Below are 27,919 nucleotides of genomic sequence, written 5' to 3' on the forward strand. Positions count from 1 at the left end.
CTAGAATTTTGTTCAGAATTTTTGTATCTATATTCATGAGGGATATTGGTCTGTAATTTTCTTTTTCTGTGGCATCTTTGCCTGGTTTTGGTATCAGGGTTATGCTGGATTAATAGAATGAATTCGGAAGTGTTGCTTCCTCTTCTATGCTCTGAAATAGTTTGAGTAGTACTGGTACAAGCTCTTCTGTGAATATTTTGTAGAATTCTCCAATGAAGCCATCTGGGCCAGGGCTTTTTTTTGTTGGGAGTCTTTTTATTACCTTTTCAATCTCTTCTCTTGTTATGGGTCTGCTCAGATTTTCAACATCACTTTGTTGTATTTTGGGTAGGTAGTTTGTTTCTAGAAATTCATCCATTTCCTCTAAGTTTTCAAATTTGTTGGAGTATAGTTTTTCATAATATTCTGTTATGGTCCTTTTTATTTCAGTTGGGTCTCTTGAAATGTCACCCATTTCATTTCTTATTTGGGTTATTTGCGTCCTCTCCTGTTTTTCTTTTGTCAGTCTGGCTGGTGGTTTGTCGATTTTGTTGACCCTTTCAAGGAACCAAGTTTTGATTTTGTTGATTCCTTCTATTGTGTTTCTATGCCTTATTTCATTTATTTCTGCTCTGATCTTTATTATTTCTTTTCTTCTGGTGGCTGTGGGCTTTTTTTTGTTGTTGTTGTTCTTCTTCTCTATTTGTTTGAGTTATGTAGTTACTGTTTTGATTTTGTCCCTTTCTTCTTTTTTGATGTGTGCATCTATTGCTATAAATTGTCCACTGAGGACTGCCTTTGCTATTTCCCAAAGGTTTTGGTATGATGTGTTTTCATTCTCATTTGATTCTAGGAATTTTTTTTTCCATCTCTGATTTCTTCTATTACCCAGTGGTTTGTAAGCAGGGTGTTAGTCAGTTTCCATGGAATTTCCATGTAATTGATAGTTAATTTCTACCTTGATGGCATTGTGGTAAGAGAATATACTTTGTATTATCCAACGTTTTGGATCTTGTTGAGGATTGCTCTGTGGCCTAAGATGTGGTCTATTCTGGAGAATTTTCTGTGTGCATTGGAAAAGAATGTGTACTTTGCAGCTGTTGGATGGAGTGTTCTATATATGTCTATGAGGTCAACTTGGCTGATTGTGCCCTTTAGGTCTGCTGTATCTTTGTTTAGTTTCTTTTTAGATGTTAGTAGCTTCAGGGATGTACACCATAGTCACTCCCATGATGAACCCTTTATCCTTTACTGAGAGTGGTATGTTGAATTCTCCTACTATTATTGTGGAACTGTCAATTTCTCTTTTCAGTACTGTTAGAGTTTATTTTATGTATTTTGGAGCCCTGTCATTGGGTGCGTAGATGTTTATTACGGTTATGTCTTCATGACAGATCATCCCGTTAATCATTATATAGTGTCCTTTTTTGTCTTTTATGGTGGATTTTGTTTTAAAGTCTGGTTTATCTGAGATTAGTATTGCCACTCCTCTTTTTTGGTAGTTGTCAGCTTGATATATTTTTTCCAACCTTTGATTTTTAATAAATTCACATCTTTGTTTCTAAGGTGTGTCTCTTGTAGACAGCATATTGACAGATCCTGTTTTTTTATCCATTCTGTCACTCTCTGTCTCTTTATGGGTGCATTGAGTCCATTTACATTCAGTGTAATTATTGATAGATGTGAGTTTATTGCTGTCATTTTGTAATTTTTTTTTTTTGGTGGTGCTGACGTTTTCTTTGTTCTTCTTACTCTCCTGTGCTGAATTCCTTTTGTTTATGGATTATTTTCATTTAGTTTGTTTTTTGTAGGTTTTGTTTTTACTGAGACTTTATGTTTTTCCTCTTTATTTTTATGCGTATGTTTGTTAACCTTCTTTGTGGTTACCTTGAAATTTACCCTTATCTTTCTAAGTTTGAAAAATATGTAATGCCTCAAGAATTTGCATGTCATCCTTGCGCAGGGGCCATGCTAATCTAGTCTGTATCATTCCAATTTTAGTATATGTGCTGTCGAAGTGAGCACCAAAATTTTTTTAAAAGGTGAAGGGTTTTCCAGTGAATATTCACATGGAACACCATCTTCACCACCTGCCATCTAACTAATTGACTGAGAGTATGGAAAAACCTGCATACTAGTGCCTAGTGATGACATTGTGATTTCTTACAACTCTATTGAAATCATGAGCCAAATTATCAACTCATCTTCCAGTACTGTAAAGAAAAATGTAGATTGAAACTATTGTGATTAAACTGGAAAAGTTATGATGAAATAGGAAATTGAAAATCCTAAAAAGGGAGTAATATGCCTCTCAACAGTGATTATAGTGAGAATTGATCACAGAGAATAGCTTAGAAACTTCCATGCAATATATACAGAATGAAGATTAATATTCATGCTACATTCAATGAGTCATAGGAAGAAATAACTGCATTTTTATGATATTTTAAATATATTTATAAATACAATGTTTATACCCATACACATAAAGAGTATTTTTACACAATTGTTATCTGGCTTCCTGATATTGATAAAATAGTGATGCTTTCAGTTGTATATAAATAAAGAAGACAGGAATCCAATTAGAGATGGATGGAGTGTCAATTTATGAAAGATATGCAACAAGAAGGTGAGCAGAAACAGGTGAACAGAGGTGGATGGCAGATACCTGCTCTCTCAGGACAGGGAATTAGCCATCCTGAATTCCACATTCTGAAACCTTGGTCTTTACAGATTTGCATTGCCCTGGGATCAGAATGACAATAAAAGTATTTGGTTAATGAGGAGCTTTGGATATTGAGTGCCCAGGGACATACAGACTTCATATAGTCTGCCTGTGACAACCTTACACAACAATCCTCCCCCCGGTCAGGAAGCAGGACACCAGAGACTCCACCCACAGATGATCCTTCTTGCTCAGAAGACTGGCACTTCATTCAGTCCCTCTGCCTTTTCCTGAGGACAAATTTTCAACCTTCATCCTCCAGGGTAGATGTCATGCATCATTCCTCAGTGATGCTAGCCAGTTAACTTAAAACTGTTTAGCTAATGTTTGGAAATGAGAGCTGAGGGCAGGTGTTTAGCACAGATCCATCCAGGTAAAGCTGCGAATAGACTACATGCATAAAGTGATTGGAAACAAGTTACCCATAGGACTTTTACCTGTCTGCCATCTTCCTGACATTTTTCCTTGTATCTTAGCATCAAGGCTCAAGCAGCTCTCATTCCTGTAGTCTCCTTTTTTCTCTCTATAATGGCAGAAACTGTGTTCCTCCTGGGCAAGCAGAGTGACTGTTATAGAATTCTCTGACATTTACGTGCATTCTTGGGGTAGGGGTAAGAGGTTGGCTTCTCCTTATCTTCCCATTTTGGGTTCTTAACATACCTTCATATTATCTCTGTTGTCTGGTTCTGATCTATGACAAAGGAGGTGGAGACACATTAGGCAGCTTCCCTAGTTTGTATATTTGTCTTTAAAAAATTGCCAAATATATAAATGATCACACTAGTAGACTGTGCAAAAACAAAACAAACTGAAACAAAAATCATGACCATCGTTTTCTTTCTTTCCAGAATTATCTGCTATATCAGTATCTGTTTTTTTTTTAAGTAACAAAATATGCATAACTAACACCCCCCCCCCATTTGTTTTCCTCTTTATTCCTCTCCCTCTTTTCCAAGATGATGCTTGCCTCTGGTGATACATCAGCCGCTGGTCCAGGGAACCACACATTTTATTGTCTTATCATATCTTTTCAATCATATTCATCAACAATATGGAACCCAGAAATCAAACAGGCATTTCAAAATTCCTTCTCTTGGCACTGACAGAGGATCCAGAACTGCAGCCCCTCCTATTTAGTCTGTTTCTGTCCATATATCTGGTCACTGTCCTGGGAAACCTGATCATAGTCCTGGCTGTCACCTTGGACTGCCACCTCCACACCCCCATGTATTTCTTTCTTGCCAATCTATCCCTCACTGACATCTGTTTCAGCACAACCACAATCCCAAAGATGCTGGCGAACCTCCAAGCACAGAATCTGAGCATCGCTTACCCGGGATGCCTCACCCAGGTCTGCTTTGTCCTGGTTTTTGCAGCTTTGGAAAATTTTCTCCTTGGAGTAATGGCCTATGACCGTTATGTGGCCATTTGTCACCCACTGAGGTACACGGTCATCATGAACTCAAGCCTCTGTGGTCTGCTGATTCTACTCTCCTTGTTCATTAGCATCATGAATGCCCTGCTCCACAGTCTGATGTTGTTGCGACTGTCCTTCTGCACAGGCCCGGAAATTCCTTTCTTCTTCTGTGAAGTTCTGCAGATCATCAAGGTTGCCTGTTCTGATCACCTCATCAATAACATCTTCACATATTTTGCAGCTACCATATTAGGTGCTGTTCCTCTCTCTGGAATCATTTTCTCTTATACTCAAATTATCTCCTCTATTTTGAGAATTCCGTCAGTGGGTGGAATGTATAAAGCTTTTTCCACCTGTGGGTCTCACTTCTTAGTTATTTCCTTGTTCTACGGGACAGGTTTCGGTTCATATATTATCACTGCATTTACACCCTCTTCCAGGAAGACTGCAGTAGCTTCAGTGATGTACACCATCGTCACTCCCATGATGAACCCCTTTATCTACAGCCTGAGAAACAGGGACCTGAAGGGAGCTTTGAGAAAAATTACCAGGAGCATACCTGCTTTTCAGTGATTATATTACCTACTTTGAGCCTGGGTTTCAAGATTGCATGAAAATGAAAGAACACTTGTCAGGAAGAATGCCTGACTCTCCCATTACCACTTTCTTCTAAAACGACAATATAACATAATGGCTAAGTGCAACTCAACTTATGTTTAAAATCTGACTTTACTCTGTGCAGCTCTGTGCTGTTGGACAAATTATATTAATTCTCTAAGTTGAATCTCTTTGGGCAGGTTCAATAGAAGCACAGCCTGAGACAGGTTTGATTTTTTTGGGTGGCACATTCTCAGAATAAAGTAGGCAGGAGTCAGTGGAAGTGTAGGGAAAAGACGTAGGAAAGGCTGTGGGAATAGCTAGAGACTAGCTTCAGCCTGATGCCATGGATACAGTCACGTGAATGGAAACCATGCTTAATCACACTCTGAGACAAGAGAGCTGACTTTTCATGCCTGAATTAAGTATTATTATGACATGTGACTGGTAAACTATGTGTGTCCGGGGTAACATTAGCAACCATCTTATTTTTGTGGTTGTTGTTGTTAGAGGCCACCCAGTTGGTCCTGGGCTCAGGACAACCCCATGTACAATGGAACAGGATCATTGTGATCTACAGGGTCTCACTGGCTGATTTTTTGGGAGTAGATTCCCAGGGCTTTCTTCCTAGTTCATCTTAATGTGGAAGATCCACTGAAACCTGTTCAGCATTTTAACAACACTTGACGTTCCAGTGACAGACAGGTTGTAGCTGAACGTGAAGATCATTGGTCAGAAATCAAACTTGGGACTCCCACATGGAAGGTGAGAACGCTACCATTGAACCACCACTTTCCCCCTATGTAATCTATAAAACTCATATTTGAATTATCTCAGGGCTTCAGATGACTGTGTGATAACTGAATCTTACCAGTGAGAAAGGCTTTGCTTCTAATAAGAAAATATAAATCCTGACTCTAAAATGCTTAAAGAATAGAGTTAATTATCATTACAAGGACTTCAGAGATAGAGAATGAAAAGAGAAAAAAACAGGACATAGGGCTTTATTCTGTCCTCCATGAGGTAGCTTCATCCTAGGCATTATTACCCTCAGGATCAGGGATGCCAGCAACAGACTCAGGCATGATATCCAGATATGATACCCAAAGACACAAGGCTGACAATTTGTCATGAACCTGTTGTTAATTGTTGTTAGGTACTAGCAAGTTGATTCCCACTCAAATCAACCCTATCTACAACAGAAGGAAACACTGCCCTGTCTTGCACCATTCTGACAATCTTTGCTATGTTTCAGCCACCATTGCAGCCACTGTGTCAATCCATCTGGTCAATGGTCTTCCTCTCTTTCACTGACCCTCTACTTTACTAAGCATGATGTCCTTTTTTCTTCAGTTCTTTCAGCTTGAGAAATCCTGAAAATAGTATTCCCTTTTGGTTTTCTAACGCCAGGTCTTTGCACTTTTCATTTTAATAGTTTGTTTTGTCTTCTAGAGCTGCCCTTTGAAATCTTCTGTTCAGCTCTTTTACTTTATCATTTCTTCCATTTGCTTTAGCTGCTCTACCTTCAAGAGCAAGTTTCAGAGACTCTCCTGACAAACATTTTGGTCTTTTCTTTCTTTCCTGTCTTTTAAATGACTTTTTCCTTTCTTCAAGTGTGACATCTTGATGTCATTCCACAACTTGTGTTGTCTTTGGTCATGTGTCAAATCTATTCATGAAATGGTCTCTCAATTCAGATGGTATATACTCAAGGTCATATTTTGCCTCTCATGAATTTACTCTAATTTCTTCAGTGTGATATTTGCACTTGAACTTGCTTATGTGCAATCAATGGTCTGTTTCACAGTCAGCCCCTGGCCTTGTTCTGACTGATGATATTGAGCTTTTCCATTGTCTCTTTCCACAGATGTAATCAATTTGATTCCTATGTATTCCATCTGGCGAGGTCCATGTGTACAGTAGCTGCTTATGTTGTTGAAAAATGGTATTGCAATGAATAAGTCATTGGTCTTGCAAAATTCTATCATGCGACCTCTGGCATCGTTTCTATCACCAAGGCGTACTTTTTCCACTACCAATCTTTCTTGTTTCTAACTTTGGAATTCCAATCACCAGTATTAATCAATGCATCTTGATTGCAAGTTTGATCAATTTCAGGCTGCGAATGTTGGTAAAAATCTTCAATTTCTTCATCTTTGGCATTAGTTGTTGGTGTGTAAACATGAATAATAGTTGTATTAATTGGTCTTCCTTGTAGGCATATGGGTATTATCCTATCATTGACAACCTTGTACTTCAGGATAGATCTTGAAATATTCTTGAACTTGAATGCCACCCTGTTCTTTTTCAATTTGTCATTCCTGGCATAGAAGACCATAAGATTGTCTTATTCCAAATGGCCAATATCAGTCTATTTTAGCTCACTAATACCTAGGGTATCGATCTTTATGCATTTCATTTTGATGACTATCAATTTTCCTAGGTTCATACTTCTGACATTCCATGTTCTGATTATTAACAGATGTTTGCAGCTGTTTCTTCTCATTTTGAGTCATGCCATATCAGCAAATGAAGGTTCTGAAAGCTTGACTCCATCCATGTCATTAAGATCAATTCTACTTTGAAGAAGCAGATCTCAGTCATATTTCGAGTGCCTTCTAACCTGAGGGGTTCATCTTCTGGCACTACATCAATGTTCTGCTGCTATTCATAAGGTTTTCACTGGCCAATTTTTTTCAGACGTAGACTGCTAGCTTCTTCTTCCTAGTCTATTTTACTCTTGAAGCTCAATGGAAACTCGTTCACCATGGGTGACCCTGCTGGGATTTGAGATACCGATGGTATAGTTTCCAGCATCATAGCAACACACAAGCCATCACAGTCTGACAAACTGACAGACGAGTGGTGGCTATTGTTAACAGAAGATAGCTATGAGTCTGAATGGATGTGATGACAACAGGGTTTTATTATTAGTGACCTTTCCATGGAATCATACAGAAGACGGTCCTCCTATCTCATCACTAAGAATAGGATCATCTATTCCTTCCTACTCAAATTTCTGATATGGTTAAAAATAATTAATTACTATGAGTGTCTTCGACTGACTATGTAAAGTATATTTTCTGTTGAGAAGGCAACCCCCATAACCACTGCATTCACTTAAAACAATGTTTGGTGCATAATATACAATAAAATTTTACTAGGATCACTGTGTTCTATATCTTGCCATCATTTATAAGACTTGTAATTCTTCACTTTCATGTATTTCTACTACTTGTTTCAGCAGTTTTATTGGTTTACCTTTGTCATAATATCTATCACCAGATTATATTAGTTTTAGTAATATAATCAGAGGGCAAGGTTGATAATTTTTCAGGCAACTTATTTTGTCTGATTCCTTCTCGCTGATTTACTGATAAGAAGGTGTCTTTCCCAGACACAATAGAAGGTCCCAGATAGAATGGGAGAAAAATATAGAACGAAACTCAAATTAATTAAAAACAAATCAGACTTTCTGGTCTGATAGAGACTAGAGGAACCCCTGGACTATCATCATAAGATACCCTTTTAATCTGGAAATGAAGCCACTCCCAGAGGTCGTCTTTCAGCCAAATATTAGATTAGACTATAAAATAAACAATCACACCCATGAGGAAAGTACTTCTTAGAACAACCAACTATGCTAGACCAAATGGGAAACATTTGCCCGAAAGCAAAGATAAGAAGGCAAGGATGCAGAGGAAAACTGCAGGAATGGAAACAAGGAAGGCAGGGTTGAAATGGAAGGAGTGCTGACACATTGAGGAGATAGAAGCAAGGTCACAGAAAAATTTGTGTATAAATTTCTCAATGGAACACTAATTTACTCTGTACAATAAATTGTTCAAAAAAAAAAGAATGTGTCTTAGTTGTCTAGTGCTGCTATAAAAGAAATACCACAAGGGGATGGCTTTAACAAACAGAAGTTTATTTTCTTGCAGTTTAGGAGGCTAGAAGTCTGAATTCAGGGTGCTGGCTCTAGGGGAAGGTTTTCTGTCTCTGTCAACTCTGTAGGAAAGTCCTTGTCTCTTCAGCTTGTTTCCTGGTTCCTTGTAGATTTCCACGTGGCTTGGCATCAATCTTCGCTCATCTCTGCTCTGCCTGCTTGTTTAATCTCTTTTATATTTTCAAAAGAGATTGATTCAAGATGCACCCTATACTAATCCTGCCTCATTAACATAACAAAGACAACCCATTCCCAAATGGAATATTAACCACAATCATAACCCAAAGCCCTTCCATTCAATTCTGACTCAAAGCTACCCTATAGGACAGAGTAGAACTGCCCCATAGGGTTTCCAAGGAGCAGTCGGTGAATTTGAACTGTCCTTCTTTTGGTTAGCAGCCGAGCTCTTAACCACTGTGCCACCAGGGCTCCAACTATAGGCATAGAAGTTAGGATTTACAACACATATTTGTGAGGGACATAATTCAGTTCATAAAAGAGTATATATAAGTTTCTTTACTTTTCCTCTTAGTCAACTTATTTTACATTTTTTTCTTTGTAATTTCTGGTGGTATTCACACAGAAAAATATGATTAAATAAAACGAATTAAGTCAATGAGGCCTTCAGGGGAAGGCTGCACTCCAACGACTCTCATGTATAACTTTATCTGTGGAGATGGACTTTATTTTGAGGAAGACATGTTGAGTATAAAACAGGATGGGAGAAAAGCGAAGTTGGCAGGATTAAGGAGATCACTTTCTACAAGTACAAAAAAGCTGGACATTTAGTCAGAATCATTTCTGTGATGTGGGGGTGACAACCATGTAGATCTTGTGGAAGAATCTCTGGAGTGTCTGGAGAGCCTTCTGTTCTGGTCGTCACCAAGGGTGGTGGTGGGATTGTGTTCAGCACCACACTGGGAAGACAGCCTCTCATCTGGCACACCAGGTGTCTTCTCATGCAAAGCTGCCTCCATTTATGTCCCCAGAACACCCGCAAAGATCAGTTACCTAAGGCCTTTATTCTTACTGAAGGTTTCCATACTTTACCCAAGAACTACTGACTTGGATTTCTGGAGAGACATTGGAAAAATAAGCATGCTAAAAAGCACATTGTAAGGTTTTGACACATTCTGAAATCTGAGAAGCATGACTTTAATATTTGAAGAACATGAGTTTTCTTGTTTTGTTGAATCCTATTGTTATGGATTGAATTATTGTTGTTAGGTGCCGCCAAGTCAGTTCCAACTCATAGTGTCCATATAGGACAGAGTAGAACTGCCCCATGGGGTTTCTAAGGAGTAGCTGGTGGATTTGAAATGCTGACTTTTTGGTTAGCAGCTGAGCTTTTAACCACTACACCACCAGGGCTCCATGGATTGAATTATGTCCCAAAAAAAGACAGGTTGAAATTGTAACCCCTGGTACCTGTGACTGTGACTTTGTCCAAAATAGGGTCTTTGAAGATATTACCAATTAACTTGAGGTCATATTGAAGTAGACTGGGTTCTAATCCAATATGAGTGATGAGTGATGTCCTTATAAATGAGAAGAGACACAGAGACAGAGGGTTACAGAGGGGTGGATGGTCATGTGAAGGCAGAGGAAGAAAATGGAGTTATGCTGCAGCTGCAAGCCAAAGAATGACTGGGGTTCCAGAAGCTGGAAGAGATGAGAAAGGATCTTCTCCTAGAGCCTTCAGAAAGAGCACAGCCCTGCTGACAACCTTAATTCAGACGTTGAGCCTCCAGTATTTTTAGATAAACTTTTTTCTCATTTTAAGCCACCCACTTTGCGGTACTTGGATATGGCAGCCCTATAAAACTAATACGCCTGTGAAATTGCCAATATTTGATCTTATTTGCTCTATGAAACTGGCAATCGGATTCAAGTTCATAGTTTTATCACCGTTGTGTGTATCCCTATCTAATTTATAAATTTGCATCATTTAAAACTCATTTATAGTGAAATATTAATGTATAAAATTTGTGTCCTGATTGTGCTTTTGAAATTCAATCATGTTGCTGGGTGTAATACTAATTCATTTATTTTAAATGCTGTATTTACATTTTGTATGGTGACATTACAAAATACATACCATTTTTTTCTGTTTATGGAATTTTTGGTAGCTATTGTTCTATTATGAATAAATCTGAACATTCTCATGCCTGTCTCCTGGTGGAAATGAGAGTCAGTTTATACCTAGAGTGAAAATTTTGGGTGCAGGAGAGTACTTACTCTCTTTGGTAACCTATAAAGAGTTTGTCCAAGTGGATGAAATATTTTCAACATCCATAAGAAGTTCCTGATGATGCACGTAATCACCAACACATTTTCATTTATTTTGACAATTTAGTGGGTGTAACAATTATTTCATTAGTTGACATTTCTTTTGTTATTAATGAAGTCAAGCATCTTCTCACATATTTATGGGCCATTTATTTTTCCTTTTGTGGAAATTTCCTCTTTGGTATTTCTTTTTTTTTTTTTTTCCAATTTGAAAGCAGTTGCGGGTTTATTAAGCGACCAGATTACAAAAATAATCATGGTAGGTACCTTAGTTCATCCTTCTAATAAGTCTGTTGATCTGGTCTTCCCTGTTGCCAGCATCTCCACCTTCTACAAAATGGGTGGTCTTTTTCTTCATTCCACCTCTTGGAGAAGATAATTTGAAGGGCCACAGGAAGTTGTTTGCTTCTTTGAAGCGTTTCCCAACAGTATAGATCTCATGAATTAGATCCTCCATACAGATGATGCCGTATTTACCAGGAGATCGTGCAATCAAAGCGTTTTCTGCCAGGACAATTCGCTTCTTATTGATTTTGCCATAACCACGTTAACAGATCAGTTCATTCACTGACTTCAGGTTTGGGTACACACATGCAATATAGGGTTCCACAATTCTCAGAATGTTAACTGAAGCCTTGTTGAGCTTAACAACGGCGCCATTGAAGATCTGGCGAAGGTGAAGAAGCTGCAACACTTTTCGAACCTTTGGGCTCACACCATTGATACCTCTGATCCTGATAACAAATGCCAAGTTGGGTTCTGCAGGTACGTAGAAGTTGCCAGCTGTCTTAGTCATCTAGTGCTGCCCCAACAGAAATACCACAAGTGGATGGATTTAGCAAAGAGAAGTTTATTCTCTCACATTCCACTAGGCTACAAGTCCAAATTCAGGGCTTCAGCTCCAGGGGAACTCTTTCACCATCGGCTGGAGGAAGGTCCATGTCATCAGTCTTCCTCTGGTCTGGGAGCTTCTCTCCACAGGAACCTCAGGTCCAAAGGACGTGCTCTGCTCCCAGCACTGCTTTCTTGGTGGTACGAGGTTACCATGTGTCTCTGCTCGCTTCTCTCTTTTATATCTCAAAAGAGATTGCATTAAGACACTAATCTTGTCAACCTCGTCAGTATAACCTCATCACAGTGATAGAATTCACAACACTTAAGGAGATCACATATAATCTCATCATAGTGCTACAGTTTACAATACGTAAGGAAATCACATCAGATAACACAATCATACAATACTGGGAATCATGACCCAGCCAAACTGAGATATTTTTGGGGGACACAACTCAATCCATGACACCAGCTTTTCTTGCCATCCTAGCCATTCGAATCTCCGTTCTGTACATCAGCCTGTATTCCTTGTGATAGTGCTTAGCTTTTTCATAGATAAGCTTCCTCCTTGCCCTTCGAAGCATCTTTTGGGCAAACTTCTTTCTCAGGCGCTTGATCTTTAGTTCTGCGAAATTCCTTTGCTTTTTCTTAAGGGTTTCTGGCACAGCAGGAACCTTCTTTTTCTTCTCTTCGACACCCTCCATGGCCAGCTAGAAAAAAAGGTCTTCTTCGGTATTTCTACTGAGCTGTTTATCCATTTGTTATTAATTCATATCAGTTCTTTATATAACTAAGATATTAATCTTTGTCGGTTATATGCACTGCTAATTTATTCTTTAGGCACATGGCTTGTTTTTTACCTATCCTTTATAGTATTTTTGGATAAACATGTGTTCTTAGTTTTAATATAGTTGTATTTCTCTGAACTTTTCTTAGTGGATTGTGCTCAATAGATCTTGTTTGTGAAACTACTACTTACCTCAATCTATAGTTTTATCTTTTACATTTGAGTCTTGAAGTTACCTGGAATTTATTTTTGCCTTTGGTGTGAGTCAAGAATTCAAATTCAGGCACTTCTGGCAAAATGGCGCTCTAGACAGAAGCACCACGCTGTCCCTCCACAGCAAAGATCCGAAAAACTAAGCCGAACACAGAAAACAACAATCCTGAAACCCTAAAACATCAAATGAAGAGATAAAGAACTCAGCCAAGCACCAAATGAGTGAGAAAACTGACAGAGAATGGAGAGTGAGGAGAGATTCATGCAGATGTCCCCTACCAGCTAACACAGCACGGATCCGCCATCTTGGACTCCGATCGGAGACCAGCAAACAGGGGGTACGAGAAAGCAGCTTCACGGAGCTTCCAGTGGGAGACAAAACAACCGGTAATTTGCGATATACGCTTTCCCACCCCCCACCCTTCTTTACCCCCTACTTGGCCTGCTCTGCTTCCCGCGGCCACAATCTCTTGTCCGGGAAACACTGGCTGCTTGGATTCCACACACCCGAACGGGCCGGCTTTCTGAGTGCCATTTGTTGGCTGCTGGCGTTGCTTTTTTCCGCTTCTTTTGATTTCTTCCTTACCTCTCACCACCTCCCCCTCCTTTCAGTCAAATACGTGGCTCCGTGCGCCATCTTTGCTTGTTCCTGAAGGGCTGCAGAGCTCCGGTAATTTATGATATATGCTTTCCCACTCCCTACCCTTCTTCACCCACACTCGGCCCCCTCTGCTTCCCACGGACACAGTCTCTTGTCCGAGAAACACCAGCTGCTTGGATTCCACCAGCCTGCACTAGCTGGCTGTCTGAGTGCCATTTGTTGGCTGCTGGTGTTGCTTTTTTTTTTTGCTTCATTTGATTTCTTCCTTACCTCTCACCACCTCCCCTCCTTTCGCTCAAATACCTGGCTCCGTGCGCCATCTTTGCTTCTTCCTGAGGGGCTGTGGAGCTCCGTTCGAGTGTGGAGCTGCTTCCTGGTCTGGGGTGCCGCACTGGTGGGATCCTGGGGCTTTTGTTCGTTTGTTTGTTTTGAATTGTTTGTTTTCTTTTCCTTTTCTTCAGTTGGGAGCCCTTTCTGGCCAGGCAGTGCTGTGTGGCAAGGAGACTACCCCCTCGGCTTGCACAGACGTGCAGAGGAATCCCTGAGGGCATTTCTTTTTTTGTTGGTCTTTTTCTTTTTTCTTTTTTTTTTCTGTTTTTGTGGGGGCTTTTCTTGTTCTTTTTTTTTAAATTTGTTTTGTTTTGTTTTCCCTCTTTTTCCCTTTTTGTCTTTCTTCATTACTCAGTTTCTCGTCTCTCTATATCTTCCTTCTCTTTCTGTTCCCTGGATACCTGGCATTGTATACCTCTATGCCTTCTAGCCAGGCTGTACTGCAACACCTGAGAGTGACTTCCCCAGACCTCATAGCTGCACCGGTGGGATCCCTGGGAACTTTGAGGTTAACCTTTCTGATTTTTATTTATTCATTCTTTTCTTTTCTTCCTCTTCCCCTTTCTGTTTTTCTCCATTTCATAGTCTCTCATCTCTCCACTCCAATGGCAATCTCCCCTAGCATTCTTTTTTGTTTGTTTGTATGTTTTTGGCTCCTGTTCCTCTCTCCTCTCTCCCATATCCATCTTAGCTCCACACGTAACAATCTCCCCGCTACATCCTGCCTACCTGCACCATGTGCTTAACAACACACCACCAAGCAGCACAGACATGGCCAATCATCTCATGTCAGGGCATCAACTCTCTGTCAGTGGTGCCTTGCATGCTGCTATGATGCTGAACAGATTTCCATGTAACTTCAAGATTAAGAGAGACTAGGAAAAAAGACATGGGGATCTGCTGGTGAAAAGATAGCCAATGACAATCCTATGGATCACAACAGAACATAGTCTGATCTTCCAGCAATCATAAAGATGGCCCAGGACCAGGCAGCATTTTGTTATGTTGTGCATAGGGTCGCCATAAGTCAGGCTGACTCAATGGTAGCTAACAACAACATATTGTCTTTGATGAAATACCTATTTAAGTTCTTGTTCATTTTCAGATTGTGTTGTTTTACTTTTGTTGTTGAGTTGTAAGTGTTCTTTGTATATTCTGGATAGTAACCATTATCAGATGTTTGGTTCCCAAATGTTTTCTCCCATTCTGTAAGTTGTCTCTTCACTTTCTTGATAAAGTTCTTTGAGGTACAATTTTTTTCAGTTTTATGGATCCAATTTATCTATGCTTGTGAAAGCTGGACAATGAATGAGGAAGACCAAAGAAGAATTGATGCCTTTGAATTATGGTGTTGGTGAAGAATGTTGCATATCCACATGGACTGCCAAAAGGAGGAACAAATCTGTCTTGAAACAAGTACAGCCAGAATGCTCATTAGAAGCAAGGACTACAAGACTTCGTCTCACATACCTTGGACATGTTAGCAAGAGGGACCCGTCCCTGGAGAAGGACATCATGCTTCGTAAAGTAGAGGGTCAGAGAAAAAGAGGAAGACCCTCAACGAGATGGATTGACACAGTGGCTACAATAATGAGATCAAGCATAACAACGATTGTTAGGCTGGCTGAGGACCAGGCAATGTTTAGTTTTGTAGTACATAGGGTTGCTTTGAGTAAGAACCTACTCGAGGGCACCTAATAACAACAACAACATTTATCTATTTTGTCTTTTGTTGCTTGTGCATTTGGTGCCAATCTAAGACTCTATTGTCAAAAATAAGGCCTTGAAGTTTTACTTCTATGTTTTTTTAATGAGTTTTATGATTTTATTTCTTATATTTAGGGCACTGATACATTTTGAGTTAATTTTTACATATGGTGGGAGGTATGGGTCCAGCTTCATTCTTTTGCATTTGTCCAGTTCTGCCAGCACCATTTATTGAAGAGATTGTTCCTTTTCCATTGCATGGACTTGGCACCCTTGTCAAAAATCCATTGGGCACATATGTGTGAGTTTACTTCTTAGCTCTTAATTCTATTCCATTGATCTATATGTCTATCTTTATACCATTATGACACTATTTTGATTACTGTAGTTTCTTTATAGTATGTTTTGGAATCAGGATTTTTTAAGATTATTTTGGCTATTTATTCTATATGAATTTCAGGAATAACTTTTTCATTTCTAAAAAAGGCCGTTAGAAATTTGATAGGGATTGCATTGAATCTGTAGTTTACTTTGGGGACTATTGACATGTTAAAAATATTGAAGAGTTTCAGTCCATAAACACAGTATAACTTTCCACTGATTTAGATCTTTAATTTCCTTGAGCAACGTTTTACAGTTTTCATTATAAGAGTATTTTTCTCTCTAGTTAATTTTATTCCTACATATTTTATTCTTTTATACGCCATCTTAAGTGAGAATACCTTCTTAATTTTCTTTTAAGATGCTTCATTGCTGATGAATAGATAAAACAACTTATTTTTGTGTGTTGTTCATGTACCCTGCAACTTTGTTGAAATCATTTTTTAGTCATAGTAGCTTTGCTGTGGATTCTTTGGGATTTTTCATATACATAGGATCATGTCATCTGTGAACGGAGATTGTATTTCTTTTTCTTTCTGAATTAAATGCCCTTTATTTCTTTTTCTTACCTAATGTCTCTGTTTAGAGTTTCCAGTCCAATGTTGAATAGCAATGGTGAGAGAAGGTATTTTTGCCTTAGTCCTGATTTTAGGGGGAAAATCTTTCAGTCTTTCTCTATTGAGTATATTTACTGTAGTTTTTCATAACTGCCCATTATAACATTGAAGAATTTCCCTTGTATGCCTAGTTTCTTGAGTGTTTTATCACGAAAGGGTGTTGGATTTTGTCCAATGCCTTTTTTGCATCAACTGAGATGATCATGTGTTGTATTACATTGAATGATTTTCTTATGTTTCATTTTGGGCAAAATTCCACCTGATCATGGCATACAATCGTTTTAGTATGCTCTTGGATTTGGTTTGCCAGTATTTTGTTGAGTATTTTCACACTGATATTCATAATGGATATTGTCTTTGCAATAGCCAAAAGAATAATGGCTTTAAAGTCATCTACATACTAACAACTCCCAAATTTATGCCTTCAGAAAGGAACACTCTGCTGGATTCCAGACTTCTATAGTTAACTGCTCACTTGATGTCATCATGTGGATTCCTAACAGGCACCTCAAACTAAACATATTCTAAAATACTACAATTATATTAAGACTTTGTCCAGTCTTTCCTATCACAGTTGACGACAACCCCATTCTTTTAGGTGCTGAGCAGTTTTCTCTCACTGCACATCATCTTTGATTCCTCTCTTTCTTATACCCCATGCCCACTTTTTCAGAAAACCCTGTTGTCTATGCAATACAAATATATCTAGAATCCCACCAAATTTCAACATCTCCACTGTTATCACCTTCTTAATCTTGAAGATTTTTTACCAATTTCTGCGGTCAGAAACTAATTAAACATGCAATCAGGATTAATTGATAATTACTGGTGATTGAAATGAGAAAGTTGGAGACCAAGAAGAAGGATTGGTAGTTGGAAAATATGGCCTTAGTAATAGAAATGAAGCCAGAGATCGCATAATAGAATTTTGCAAGACCAACGACTTTTTCATTGCAAATACCTTTTTTCACCCACATAAACAGCGACTATAAACATGGACCTTGCCAGATGGAATACACAGACTATGGAACAGACCGAGCTCAAGTTGAAACTGAAGAAAATTAGAACAAGTCCACAAGAGCCAAAGTACAAGCTTGAGCGTATCCCACTTCAATTTAGAGACCATCTCAAGAATAAATTTGAAGCATTGAACACTAATGACTGAAGACCAAAGGAGTTGTGGAATGACATCAAGGACATCATACAAGAAGAAAGCAAGAGGTCATTAAAAGACAGGAAAGAAATAAAAGACCAAAATGGATGTCAGAAGAGACTCTGAAACTTGCTCTTGAATGTCGAGTAGCTAAAACAAAAGGAAGAAATGATGAAGTAAAAGAGTTGAATAGAAGATTTCAAAGGGTGGCTCAAGAAGACAAAGTAAAATATTATAATGACGTGTGCAAAGGTTTGGAGGTAGAAAACCAAAAGGCAAGACCATGCTCGGCATTTCTCAAGCTGAAAGAACTGAAGAAAAGATTCAAACCTTGAGTTGCAATTTTGAAGGATTCTATGGGAGAAAATATTAAATGACACAGGAAGCATTAAAAGAAGATAGAAGGAATACATAGAGGCACTATAACAAAAAGAACTGATCGATGTTCAACCACTTCAGGAGGTAGCATATGATCAGGAACCGATGGTACTGAAGAAGAAGTCCAAGCTGCACTGAAGGCATTGGCAAAATACAAGGCCCCAGGAATTGACAGAATACCATTTGAGATGTTCCAACAAACAGATGCAGTGCTGGAGGTGCTCACCTGTCTATGTCAAGAAATTTGGAAGACAGTTACCTGGCCAACTTACTGGAAGAGATCCATATTTATGCCTATTCCCAAGAAAGGTGATCCCACCGAATGCAGAAATTATCAAACAATACCATTAATATCACATGCAAGTAAAATTTTGCTGAAGCTCATTCAAAACTGGCTGCAGTAGTATATCTACAGGGAGCTGCCAGAAATTCAAGCCGGATTCAGAAGAGGACATAGAACCAGGGATATCATTGCTGATGTCAGATGCATTCTGGCTGAAGGCAGAGAATACCAGAAAGATGTTTACCTGTGTTTTATAGACTATGCAAAGGCATTCGACTGTGTGGATCATAACAATTTATGGATAACATTGCAAAGAATGGGAATTCCAGAACACTTAATTGTGCTTATGAGGAACCTGTACATAGATCAAGAGGCAGTCGCTCAAACAGAACAAAATGGTACTGTGTGGTTCAAAGTCAGGAAAGGTTTGCATCAGGGTTGCATCCATTCACCATACTTATTCAATCTGTATGATGAACAAATAATTTGAGACGCAAGGCAAAATGAAGAAGTGCAGGGCATCAGGACTGGAGGAACACTCATTAATAACCTGCAATATGCAGATGGCCCAACCTTGCTTGCTGAAAGTGAAGAGGACTTGAAGCACTTACAGATGAAGGTCAAAGATCACAGCCTTCAGTATGGCTTACAACTCAACATAAAGAAAACAAAATCCTCACAACTGGACCAGCAAGCTACATAATGATAAATGGAGAAAAGATTGAAGTTGTCAAAGATTTCATTTTACTTGGATCCACAATCAACACCCATGGAAGCAGCAGTCAAGTAATCAAAAGACACCTTGCATTGGACAAATCTGCTGCAAAAGACCTCTTTAAAGTGTTGAAAAGCAAATATGTAAAATAAAGTAAATAATTTTGAAGAAAAGCAATGCAAAAAATGATGACCAAGAAGAGAAATAATTCAGAAAAAAATCAATAATCAGACAAAGGTGAGCCTGACCCAAGCCATGGTGTTTTAAAGCGCACCATATGATTGCAAAAGCTGGACGATGAATAAGGAAGACCAAAGAAGAAGTGATGCCTTCGAATTGTGGTGTTGGCAAAGAATATTGAATACATCATGGACTGCCAAAAGAACGAAGAAATCTATCTTGGAAGAAGTACAACCAGAATGCCCCTTAGCAGCAAGGATGGCAAGACTACATCTCACTAACTTTGAACGTTATCAGGAGAGATCAGTCGCTGGAGAAGGACATCACGCTTGGTAAAGTAGAGGGCAAACAAAAAAGAGGAAGACTGTCAACGAGATGGATTGACACAGTGGCTGCAACAGTGGGCTCAAGGATAACAACGATTGTGAGGATGGTGCGGGACCAGGTAGTGTTTTGTTCTGTTGTTCATAAGGTCGCTATGAGTAAGAACCGAGACTACAGCATCTAACAACTGTTATCACCACGGTGAAAGCCACCATCATTCTTGGTGTATTACGAAATCACTACGCCTAGTGATCCTAGGCCTGCCCTTGTCATCAGGAGACTGAATAATCTGACTCTACATCTTCGATCTCATCTTTTCTATTCTCCCCATCACTCACTCCATTACAACCTTCCGGCCTCTGTATGATCTGATTATTGATTTTTTTCTGAATTATTTCTCTTCTTGGTCATCACTTTTTGCATTGCTTTTCTTCAAAATTATTTACTTTAGAACTTACTGATTCTATTTGAATGAGAAGATTTTTTCCACTCCACATTTTTGCATCTATATGCTCACTCTTTCTTGTCCAACATGTTCACACTAGCTCTCACCAGTCACCACTCCTCTAATTCTGACTTCCATTTCCTGACTCCCCTGGCTCGGTAAATTGAGACTACCACAAATCCAGCCAGCATGCTAACAGGTAGCTTGGCTCATCTTCTCCTGGGAGGCTTTTCTGAAACTTTCAGTCAGTGTCCACAACTCTTGTGTTCACCCACGTTTTTCCAATAAAAAAGTTCTACCTCTTCCCTTGATTTCAAGGCTAAATCTTTTCTAGAACATTTAGTCCTCTTTATCTGAAAGATAAAAATTTTTGCTATGGACATAAATCCATAGCTGAGCCTACTCACCAGTCATGTTTTAGTTCCCTTTATGGAACCTGGAAAACATAACTTGTATTTTTATGTTTCAGATCTTTCTGTGGTACAAGAAAAAGTTTGTCTTTTTGGTATGACCAGCTGTATTTTGTTCTATTTTAACTATTATTTCATGTGTTTGAAGTGAATGGGGTTAAGATGGCAAAGGGTGACATCACAATGCAATCTTGTCTCAAGTTGGTTTTCAAAAGTTTATATATTAACAAACTTTATATAGAAATAGTTAAATGTGGAAAACACATGAAAATAGATTTCATGAAAGGTAAAAGACTTTTAAGAAAATACTAAATTGGAGCACCATCTTCATCTGTTAAAAAAAATGTTTTTTGTATAAATCTACTTACTGTCTATGGATAAACCTGCATAGAAGTGCCTAGCCAGTGACATTGTGATTTCTCACAACTCAAGTAAACATCAAGAAGCAAAACATAAACCCAAAATATAAAGTGATGATGATGAGACTTTGTCTCGCGTACTTTGGACATGTTATCTGGAGGGACCAATCCCTAGAGAAGGACATCAGGCTGGTAAAGTAGAGGGTCACCGAAAAGAGGAAGACAATGAGATGGATTGACACAGTGGCTGCAACAACGGGTTTGAATATACAGTTGTAAGGGTGGTACAGGAAGGGACACTGCTTCGTTCTGTTGTAACTGGTGTCATAATGGGTCAGAACCAGCTCAACAGCACGAAAATACAACAACATACATAAATGATATTTTCATACCAAAAGTAGGTAACGGGCTTCCTAATGTCATTGGTAAGGTAGAGTTGCTTTCAGTTGTAATTGAATAAAGAAGACTGGAATGCAATTAGATAATGATGGTATGTCCACCTGTGCTAGGTGTGTAACATGGAGGTGAGCAGAAATGGGTGTGGAGAGAGGTGAATGGCCTTCAGCTGGCCTCCTCCGGGAACTATCCATTCTGAATTTCACATTTTATTTTCTTAGTCTTTAAAGATTTGTGTTGTGTTTGGATCAGAATGACAATAAAATTGGCTAATGAGGAGCTTTGGCTATTGAGCCCCCAGGGATACAGAATCTGCAAATAGTCTGCCCGTGACACCCTCACTCAACAGTCCTTCTCCTATCAGGAAGCAGCACACCTGAGATGCCACCCTCAGATGATCCTCTTGCCCAGGAACCCAGAACCTCACTTGGTCCCTCTGCATTTCCTGAGGACAGATCTTCTGCTTACATCATCCAACATCCAGGGAAGATGTTAAGCATCATTCTTCAGTGATGTCATCCAGGTAACCTAGAGTCCCTTAGTTAATATTTGGAAATGAGGACAGGTGTTTCACTGCAGGTTCATCCAGAGAAAGCTGTGACAATTGTTGTAGTTAGCTAACATAGAGTCGGTTCCAGCTCATAGTGACCCCATGTACAACAGAACAAAATATTGCCTGATACTGTGCCATCCTCACAATTACTGATATGCTTGAGCCCACTGTTACTCATTGTTGCAGCCACCATGTCAATACATCCTGTTGATCTTGCTCTCAACAGGGAGTTATGAAAGTACGTGCATAAATTGATTGGAACTAGGTCTTCCATGGACTCTTGCCTGTCTTCCATCTTCCTGACATGTTTCCTTGTCTCTTTGCACCAGTCTCAAGGAACTCTTATTCTACCTGTGTCCTACTCTGTCTCTACAATGAGAGCTACCATTTTTCTCCTGAACAGAAATCTGCCCCTTCTAAAACATGATGACTGTTATAGAATTCTCTACAATTTACTTACATTCTTGTGGTGGAGAAGGAGGGTTTATTGACTTTATCTTATCTTCTCCTTCCAGGTTCTTAACACACATTTTTGTCATGTCTGTTGTCCAGCTCTGATCATGGAAATATGTGGAGTCTGAGACAGATATATCACACTATCTCCTAATTCCTCTGTTTTCTCTTTATAAAACTGCCAAATATTTAAAATGATCATAGGCGCATAGTATTTTAAAAAAAAAAATCAGACCTTGACCCCTGTCCAGAATAAATAAATGTTTACACTCAGCTCTAATTCAGGTCTTTTTTTTTTTTTTTTTTTTTTGAATAACCAAATACCCATATGGGGGACACAAGCTTCGTAGTCTTCTCCATTCCTCTCCTTCCCTTCCACAGATGGCATTTGTCTCTGGTGGTGAATCTGCTGCTGGTCCAGGGACCACACATTTGATTGTCTTGTCACTCATCTTTTCCATCATTTTCAGCAGCAATGTGGAATCCAGAAACCAAACAGGTGTTTCAGAGTTCTTTCTCCTGGGACTAACAGAAAATCCAGAACCGTAGCCCCTTTCTACATCTTCCTGTTCATGTATCTGGTCACCATCTTGGGAAACCTGCTCATCATCCTGGCTGTCAGCTATGACTCACACCTCCACATCTCCATGTACTTCTTCCTCTCCAATCTGTCCTTTACAGACTTCTGTTTAAGCACAACCACAGTCCCAAAGATGCTGGTGAGCATCAAGACACAGAGAAAAACTATCACTTACACAGGTGCCTCACCCAGGTATGTGCCGCCCTGGTTTTTGGAGGTTTTGAAAATTTTCTCCTTGGAGTAACGGCCTCTGACTGCTATGTGGCCATTTGTCACCCACTGACGTACACAGTCATCATGAACCCTTGCCTCCTTAGCCTGCTGATTGTACTCTCTTTGTTCATTAGCATCTTAAACGGCCTGGCCCATAGTCCTATGTTGTTGCGACTATCCTTCTGCACAGACCTGGAAATACCCCACTTCTTTTGTGAGTTTGCTCATGTTCGCAAGCTCACTTGTTCCAATACCTTCATCAATAACATGGTGCTATGTTTTATGACTAGCATATTTGGTGGCTTTACTCTCTGGATCATTTTCTCTTATGTTCAAGTTGTCTCCTCCATTCTGAGAATGCCATTATGGGGTGGAAAGTATAAAGTTTTTCCACGTGTGGATCTCATCTCTCAGTTGTTTTCCTGTTCTATGGGACAGGCTTTGGGGTGTACATTAGTTCTGCATTTACACACTCTTCCAAGAAGACAGCACTAGCCTCAGTGAGTACATTGTGGTTCCTCAAATGATGAATCCTTTCTTTTACAGCCCGAGGAACAGGAACGTGATGAGAACCTTGAGAAAAATCATTGGTAGGATTTCTTTTTAGTGACTGTGTCATCTGCTTTGGGCTTGGAGTACTAGAATGAGTAAAAGTAAAAGGAATACTGGCAAGTCAGAATTCCTAACTTATCCTTCAGTAAGTTCTTCTAAAATGACCAGATGACATAATGGCTAAGTGTTATATTAGTAAATAAAAAATGACCTCTGTTATTGACCCTTACTTGTTTACTTCTTCATAGCAAGCTCAAAAAGTCTGCCAATGTCAAACTCTAATTTCTACCTATCCAATTGTTTTAAAAATAGCTGAAATAAGCAGAATTTTACCAACTTAGAGCCTGCCTTCTTTACTTACCCCACAAAAATGCAACAGGCACCTACTATCCATAAATGAGGTAAAACCCTGTAGTTATAAGGATCTTAATGTGCTGCTGCCTTTGGAGTTCCTCTGATCCAGAGACACCCTTCATTGTTGCAGTCGGACACCTCATAGGGACACATAATCTCCCTCCTTCCTTCTGCTCTTCCCTGGGAGTTTTCATGCCTTCTGCCCCTCCTTTTGTCTCCCTGCACCTCTTACCCTGGAAGGCCTCCTGCTATAGGAGATTACACCTTACATGCAGCTGTCGATGCGCCAGCCCCAATAAACAGCTTGCAGTTCAACTGCTATCTCATGGTCATAACCTTTTTCTTGATCGTCACCTTGAATTCCATTAAACTCATTACACTAAGTGCATTTCAACTTGGGGTTGAAACATGACTCTTCTTTTTGTCTGAATCTGTGTTGTTTGACAAATGATTTCAACTATCTAAGCTCAGTTTCTTTGGGCAGGTTTCATAGAAGTAGAGGCTGAGGAAGGGCTTCTTATTATAATGATGTTGTTAGTAGCCTTCTCATGCAAGACCAAGTGGGAAAGGATAGATAAGGCAGGAAAAGATCTAAGAAGGATTGCAGTCATAGCTAGAGAGTAGCTTCATCCTGATCTAATGGATAGGCTTGTGAATTGCACCTCATACTTACCTCACTGTGAGACAATGGTGCTGACCTTTCAAGCCCTGATTCAGTAACCACTGAGCTCTATCACTGATAAACTGTCTCTGCATGGCCACATCAGCATCCACCATGCTCGGTTTCATCATCTACAAAATAATCTCTGCGATTTGAGATGATTGTGAGATATTTGAATTTCATCAATGAGGAATCCTTTGGTTCTAAGAAGAAAGAGAACTGACTGTAATATCCGCAAGCAATAAAGTTATATCTCATTACAAGGAAAGGCCTTCAGAGGTAGGGAATGTACAGAAACAGAGGAGTAGGCTTCATTTAGTCCTTTGTGAAGTGGCTTCATCCTATAACTGGTTTACCCTCATGATATCTTGATTCCTGCAACAGGTGCAGGTGTCATATCCACACATGACGTCCAGAGAGAGAAAACTTGCTGTCCTTCTCTGGGTTTATTGTTAATAGACCTTTCCATGCAGTCATCAGAAGGCAACCTCCCTGTATTGGGTTGAATAATGCCTCCCCCAAAGATATCCCAACTCCTGGAACCTGTGAACTTTAGTGATACAATAAGAAGGTGAATGTTCTTGCCTGTGATTTGGTGTCATATTTAAGAAACCATTTCCCAATCCAAGATCATGAAGATTTGCTTCCCTGTTTCCTCCTAAGGGAAACACTGGTGGTGTAGTGGTTAAGAGCTAACCAAAAGGCGGCAGTTTGAATCCACCAGGCACTCCTTGGAAACCAAATGGGGCAGTTCTACTCTGTTCTATAGGGTTGCTATGAGTCAGAATCGACCTGACAGCCGCGAGTTTGTTTTTTTTGTTTTTCATTCCTCCTAAGATGTTATAGTTTTAGTCTATGGCCTCTGATTTGACAAACTGATGATGATAGGGAGCTCAAATGAAAATCCAAATACAAACAAAACCTAGAGCCATAGTTCTTGGCCATGTAGTAAGCCCGAATTTCACTAGGAAAATCCTCTGCTTTCTTGGATTTGGCATACCCCATTTTGAGACAGTCCTAAACACTACGAAAAAATAAATTCACCAAACTCAATATTAAATATTATATTCAAGCTCAAAATGCGAAAGGAGTAGAGCTGGAGAGTCTGAGAGGGCTTACCAAGACAGCCTTCAGATGCTCCATTTAGGCAGTAAAGCTGAAAGGGCTTTTATGGGTGCTACTCTATGTCCAATGAGAGCTGTGGGGGAAGTTAGTCAGCTGCTATGGATCCAACTTCTGATGCCAGGAATTGTCAAAAAACTTAAGTTCACAGAGAAACACCAGAAATTAGTGTAACAGAATATTTTTATTTTGAGTAGATATGATTCGAATCAGGCAGCAGTCAACTCAAAAACACAAGGAAGGCACTCAAAAGAGGGGATAGTGAAAACAGGTTATATAGGTCATTGTCATGTTACTTTCTCAGGAAATAACATCAGAATACATGCAGGGTCCCAGGGTCAGTCAGTTGTAGGAGGAGAGTCACTAAAGACATGCCATTTTCCAGTCAGACCCTGGGGTTCCTTCTTCTTGAAACTGACTGCAAATTGGTAATTCTCTAAAAGAACCTAATGCCTGAGGCAAAACAGTCTCCACTAAATTGCTCACTAGGATATTTTTAACTTGAAGGTTACTGCAGGAAAACCACTTCCTTAAAGGCTCAAGGTTCAAAAGGACACCTAAGGGCAAATGGCATTGGTGGGTCTACCCAACTCCATGAACCAGATCTGGATTCCAGGAGAATTAAAATGGTTTGTCAAAAATTGGATGTCCATTTGTTAAAAAAAGACCAATACCTCATACCATACATAAAAACTAACTCAAAATAGATCAAACATCTAAATATAAAGCATAAAACTATAAAGTTCACAGAAGAAAAAATAGGTGGCAATGCTAGGGGCCCTAACGCATGGCATAAATAATACAAACCATAGCTAACAATGCACAAACACCAGAAGATAAACTGGGAGCTTCTAAAAGCTAAACACTTACGCTCATCAAAAGACATCACCAAAAGAGCAAAAAGAGAACCTACAGACTGGGAAAATTTTTTGGCTATAATATACCCTAATCTCTAAGATCTTTAGAATACTTCAACACCTCAACAAGAAAAAGACAAATAATCCAATTAAAAATGGACAAAGAACATGAACTGACAGTTCACCAAAGAAGACATTTAAGCAGCTAAAAGACACATGAGGAAATGTTAGCAGTTATTAGCCATTAGAGAAATCCAAATCAAAACTACAATGAGATAGCATATCACCCTGACATTAATGGAATTAATGAAAAAATAAACAAGTGTTAGAGAGATTATGGAGAGATTGGAACTCTTATGCACGGCTGGTGTGAATGTAAAATGGTACAACCACTGTGGAAAATTTATGGCACCTCCTTAAAAAGCTAAAAATAGAAATACCGTATCATCCAGCAATCCCACTCCTAAGAATATATCCTAGAGAAATAAGAATTGTTGTACAAATAGACATATGCACACCTGTCGCAGCGGCGACGGTTGTCAGGATGGCGGAGACAGTAACCAAACACAACTCTTACAGAGAAGTGGGGCCAGGAGGGTCACTCTGAGGAGTCGACCCCGGCTTCAGTCTCAGGAGTTTATTTATAGTCAGTACAGCAAGCAGTGAAGCAAATAACAGAACAATGGGCTTTGGGTGCGGGCAAGGGAGAAGGAATTCAGGTAAACAAGCCAATCAGTAAAGGGACAACAGCTTTGGGAAAACAAGTCGCGACAAGTCTCAACATGTTGGGAATAAGTCTCAACATGTTGTGCAGCATAGAGGCCTGTGGGGGCTGCAGTTGTCAATAGTGCAGCCATGTTTAAATGGCATATATCCCCCCACACACTCACGTTCATTGCAACATTTTTCACAATAGCAAAAAGAAGGAAACAACATAAAGGCCCAATCTAAACTCTTGGTCTTTCAGGATTTGCACTGTCCTGGGATCAGAATGACAATAAAAGTCTTTGGTTAATTAGGAGCTTTGGATATTGAGCCCCCAAGGATATAGAGACTGCAAATAGTCAGCCTGTGACCACCTTACTTAACAGCCCTCCCCTAGTGAGGAAGCAGCACACCTGAGACTCCACTCACAGATGATTTTCAGGCCCAGGAGCCAGGTGTCTCACTTAGTCTCTCTGCCTTTTCTCAGGACACATCTCCCACCTTTACCATCCAGAGGATTTGTCAAGCATCATTCTACAGCTATGACAGTCAGGTAACTTAAAATCGCTTAGTTATTTTTTGAAAATAAGGACAGGTGTTTCATCACAAGTTCATCCAGGGGAAGCTGTGAAGACAGTACATGCATAAAACGATTGAACTCAAGTCTCCCGCAGATTCCTGCCTGTCTTCTATCTTCCTGACATGTTTTCTTGTATCCTTGCACCAATCCCAAGGAGCTCCAATTCTACCAGTCTCTTACTCTGTCTCTACAATGGTAAGGACCAATTTTCTCCTAGGCAGAA

The 27,919-nt window shown here is 39.5% G+C and overlaps 1 protein-coding gene, 1 non-coding gene and 2 pseudogenes across 2 annotated transcripts; 2 read left to right on the forward strand and 2 right to left on the reverse strand.

Annotated features, from left to right (window-relative positions):
• Positions 1-1,897: 1,897 nt before the first annotated feature.
• On the reverse strand, positions 1,898-2,004 carry LOC111820979 (U6 spliceosomal RNA). Its single transcript, XR_002824468.1, has one exon. It is a non-coding gene; the product is annotated as a U6 spliceosomal RNA (small nuclear RNA).
• A 1,656-nt stretch (positions 2,005-3,660) lies between these two features.
• LOC101355528 (olfactory receptor 7G1-like) lies at positions 3,661-4,694 on the forward strand (annotated as a pseudogene).
• A 6,504-nt stretch (positions 4,695-11,198) lies between these two features.
• On the reverse strand, positions 11,199-12,491 carry LOC101342679 (60S ribosomal protein L7-like). The gene is given in 2 exon segments (XM_012556192.2): positions 11,199-11,736; positions 12,257-12,491. Coding segments are annotated over 2 exon segments (750 nt in total). The 3' UTR covers positions 11,199-11,221.
• A 9,962-nt stretch (positions 12,492-22,453) lies between these two features.
• Positions 22,454-23,472, forward strand: LOC101355782 (olfactory receptor 7G1-like; annotated as a pseudogene).
• Positions 23,473-27,919: the final 4,447 nt, after the last annotated feature.

This window comes from Trichechus manatus, unplaced genomic scaffold, assembly GCF_000243295.1.
Source record: "Trichechus manatus latirostris isolate Lorelei unplaced genomic scaffold, TriManLat1.0 scaffold00057, whole genome shotgun sequence".
Taxonomy (NCBI): domain Eukaryota; kingdom Metazoa; phylum Chordata; class Mammalia; order Sirenia; family Trichechidae; genus Trichechus; species Trichechus manatus.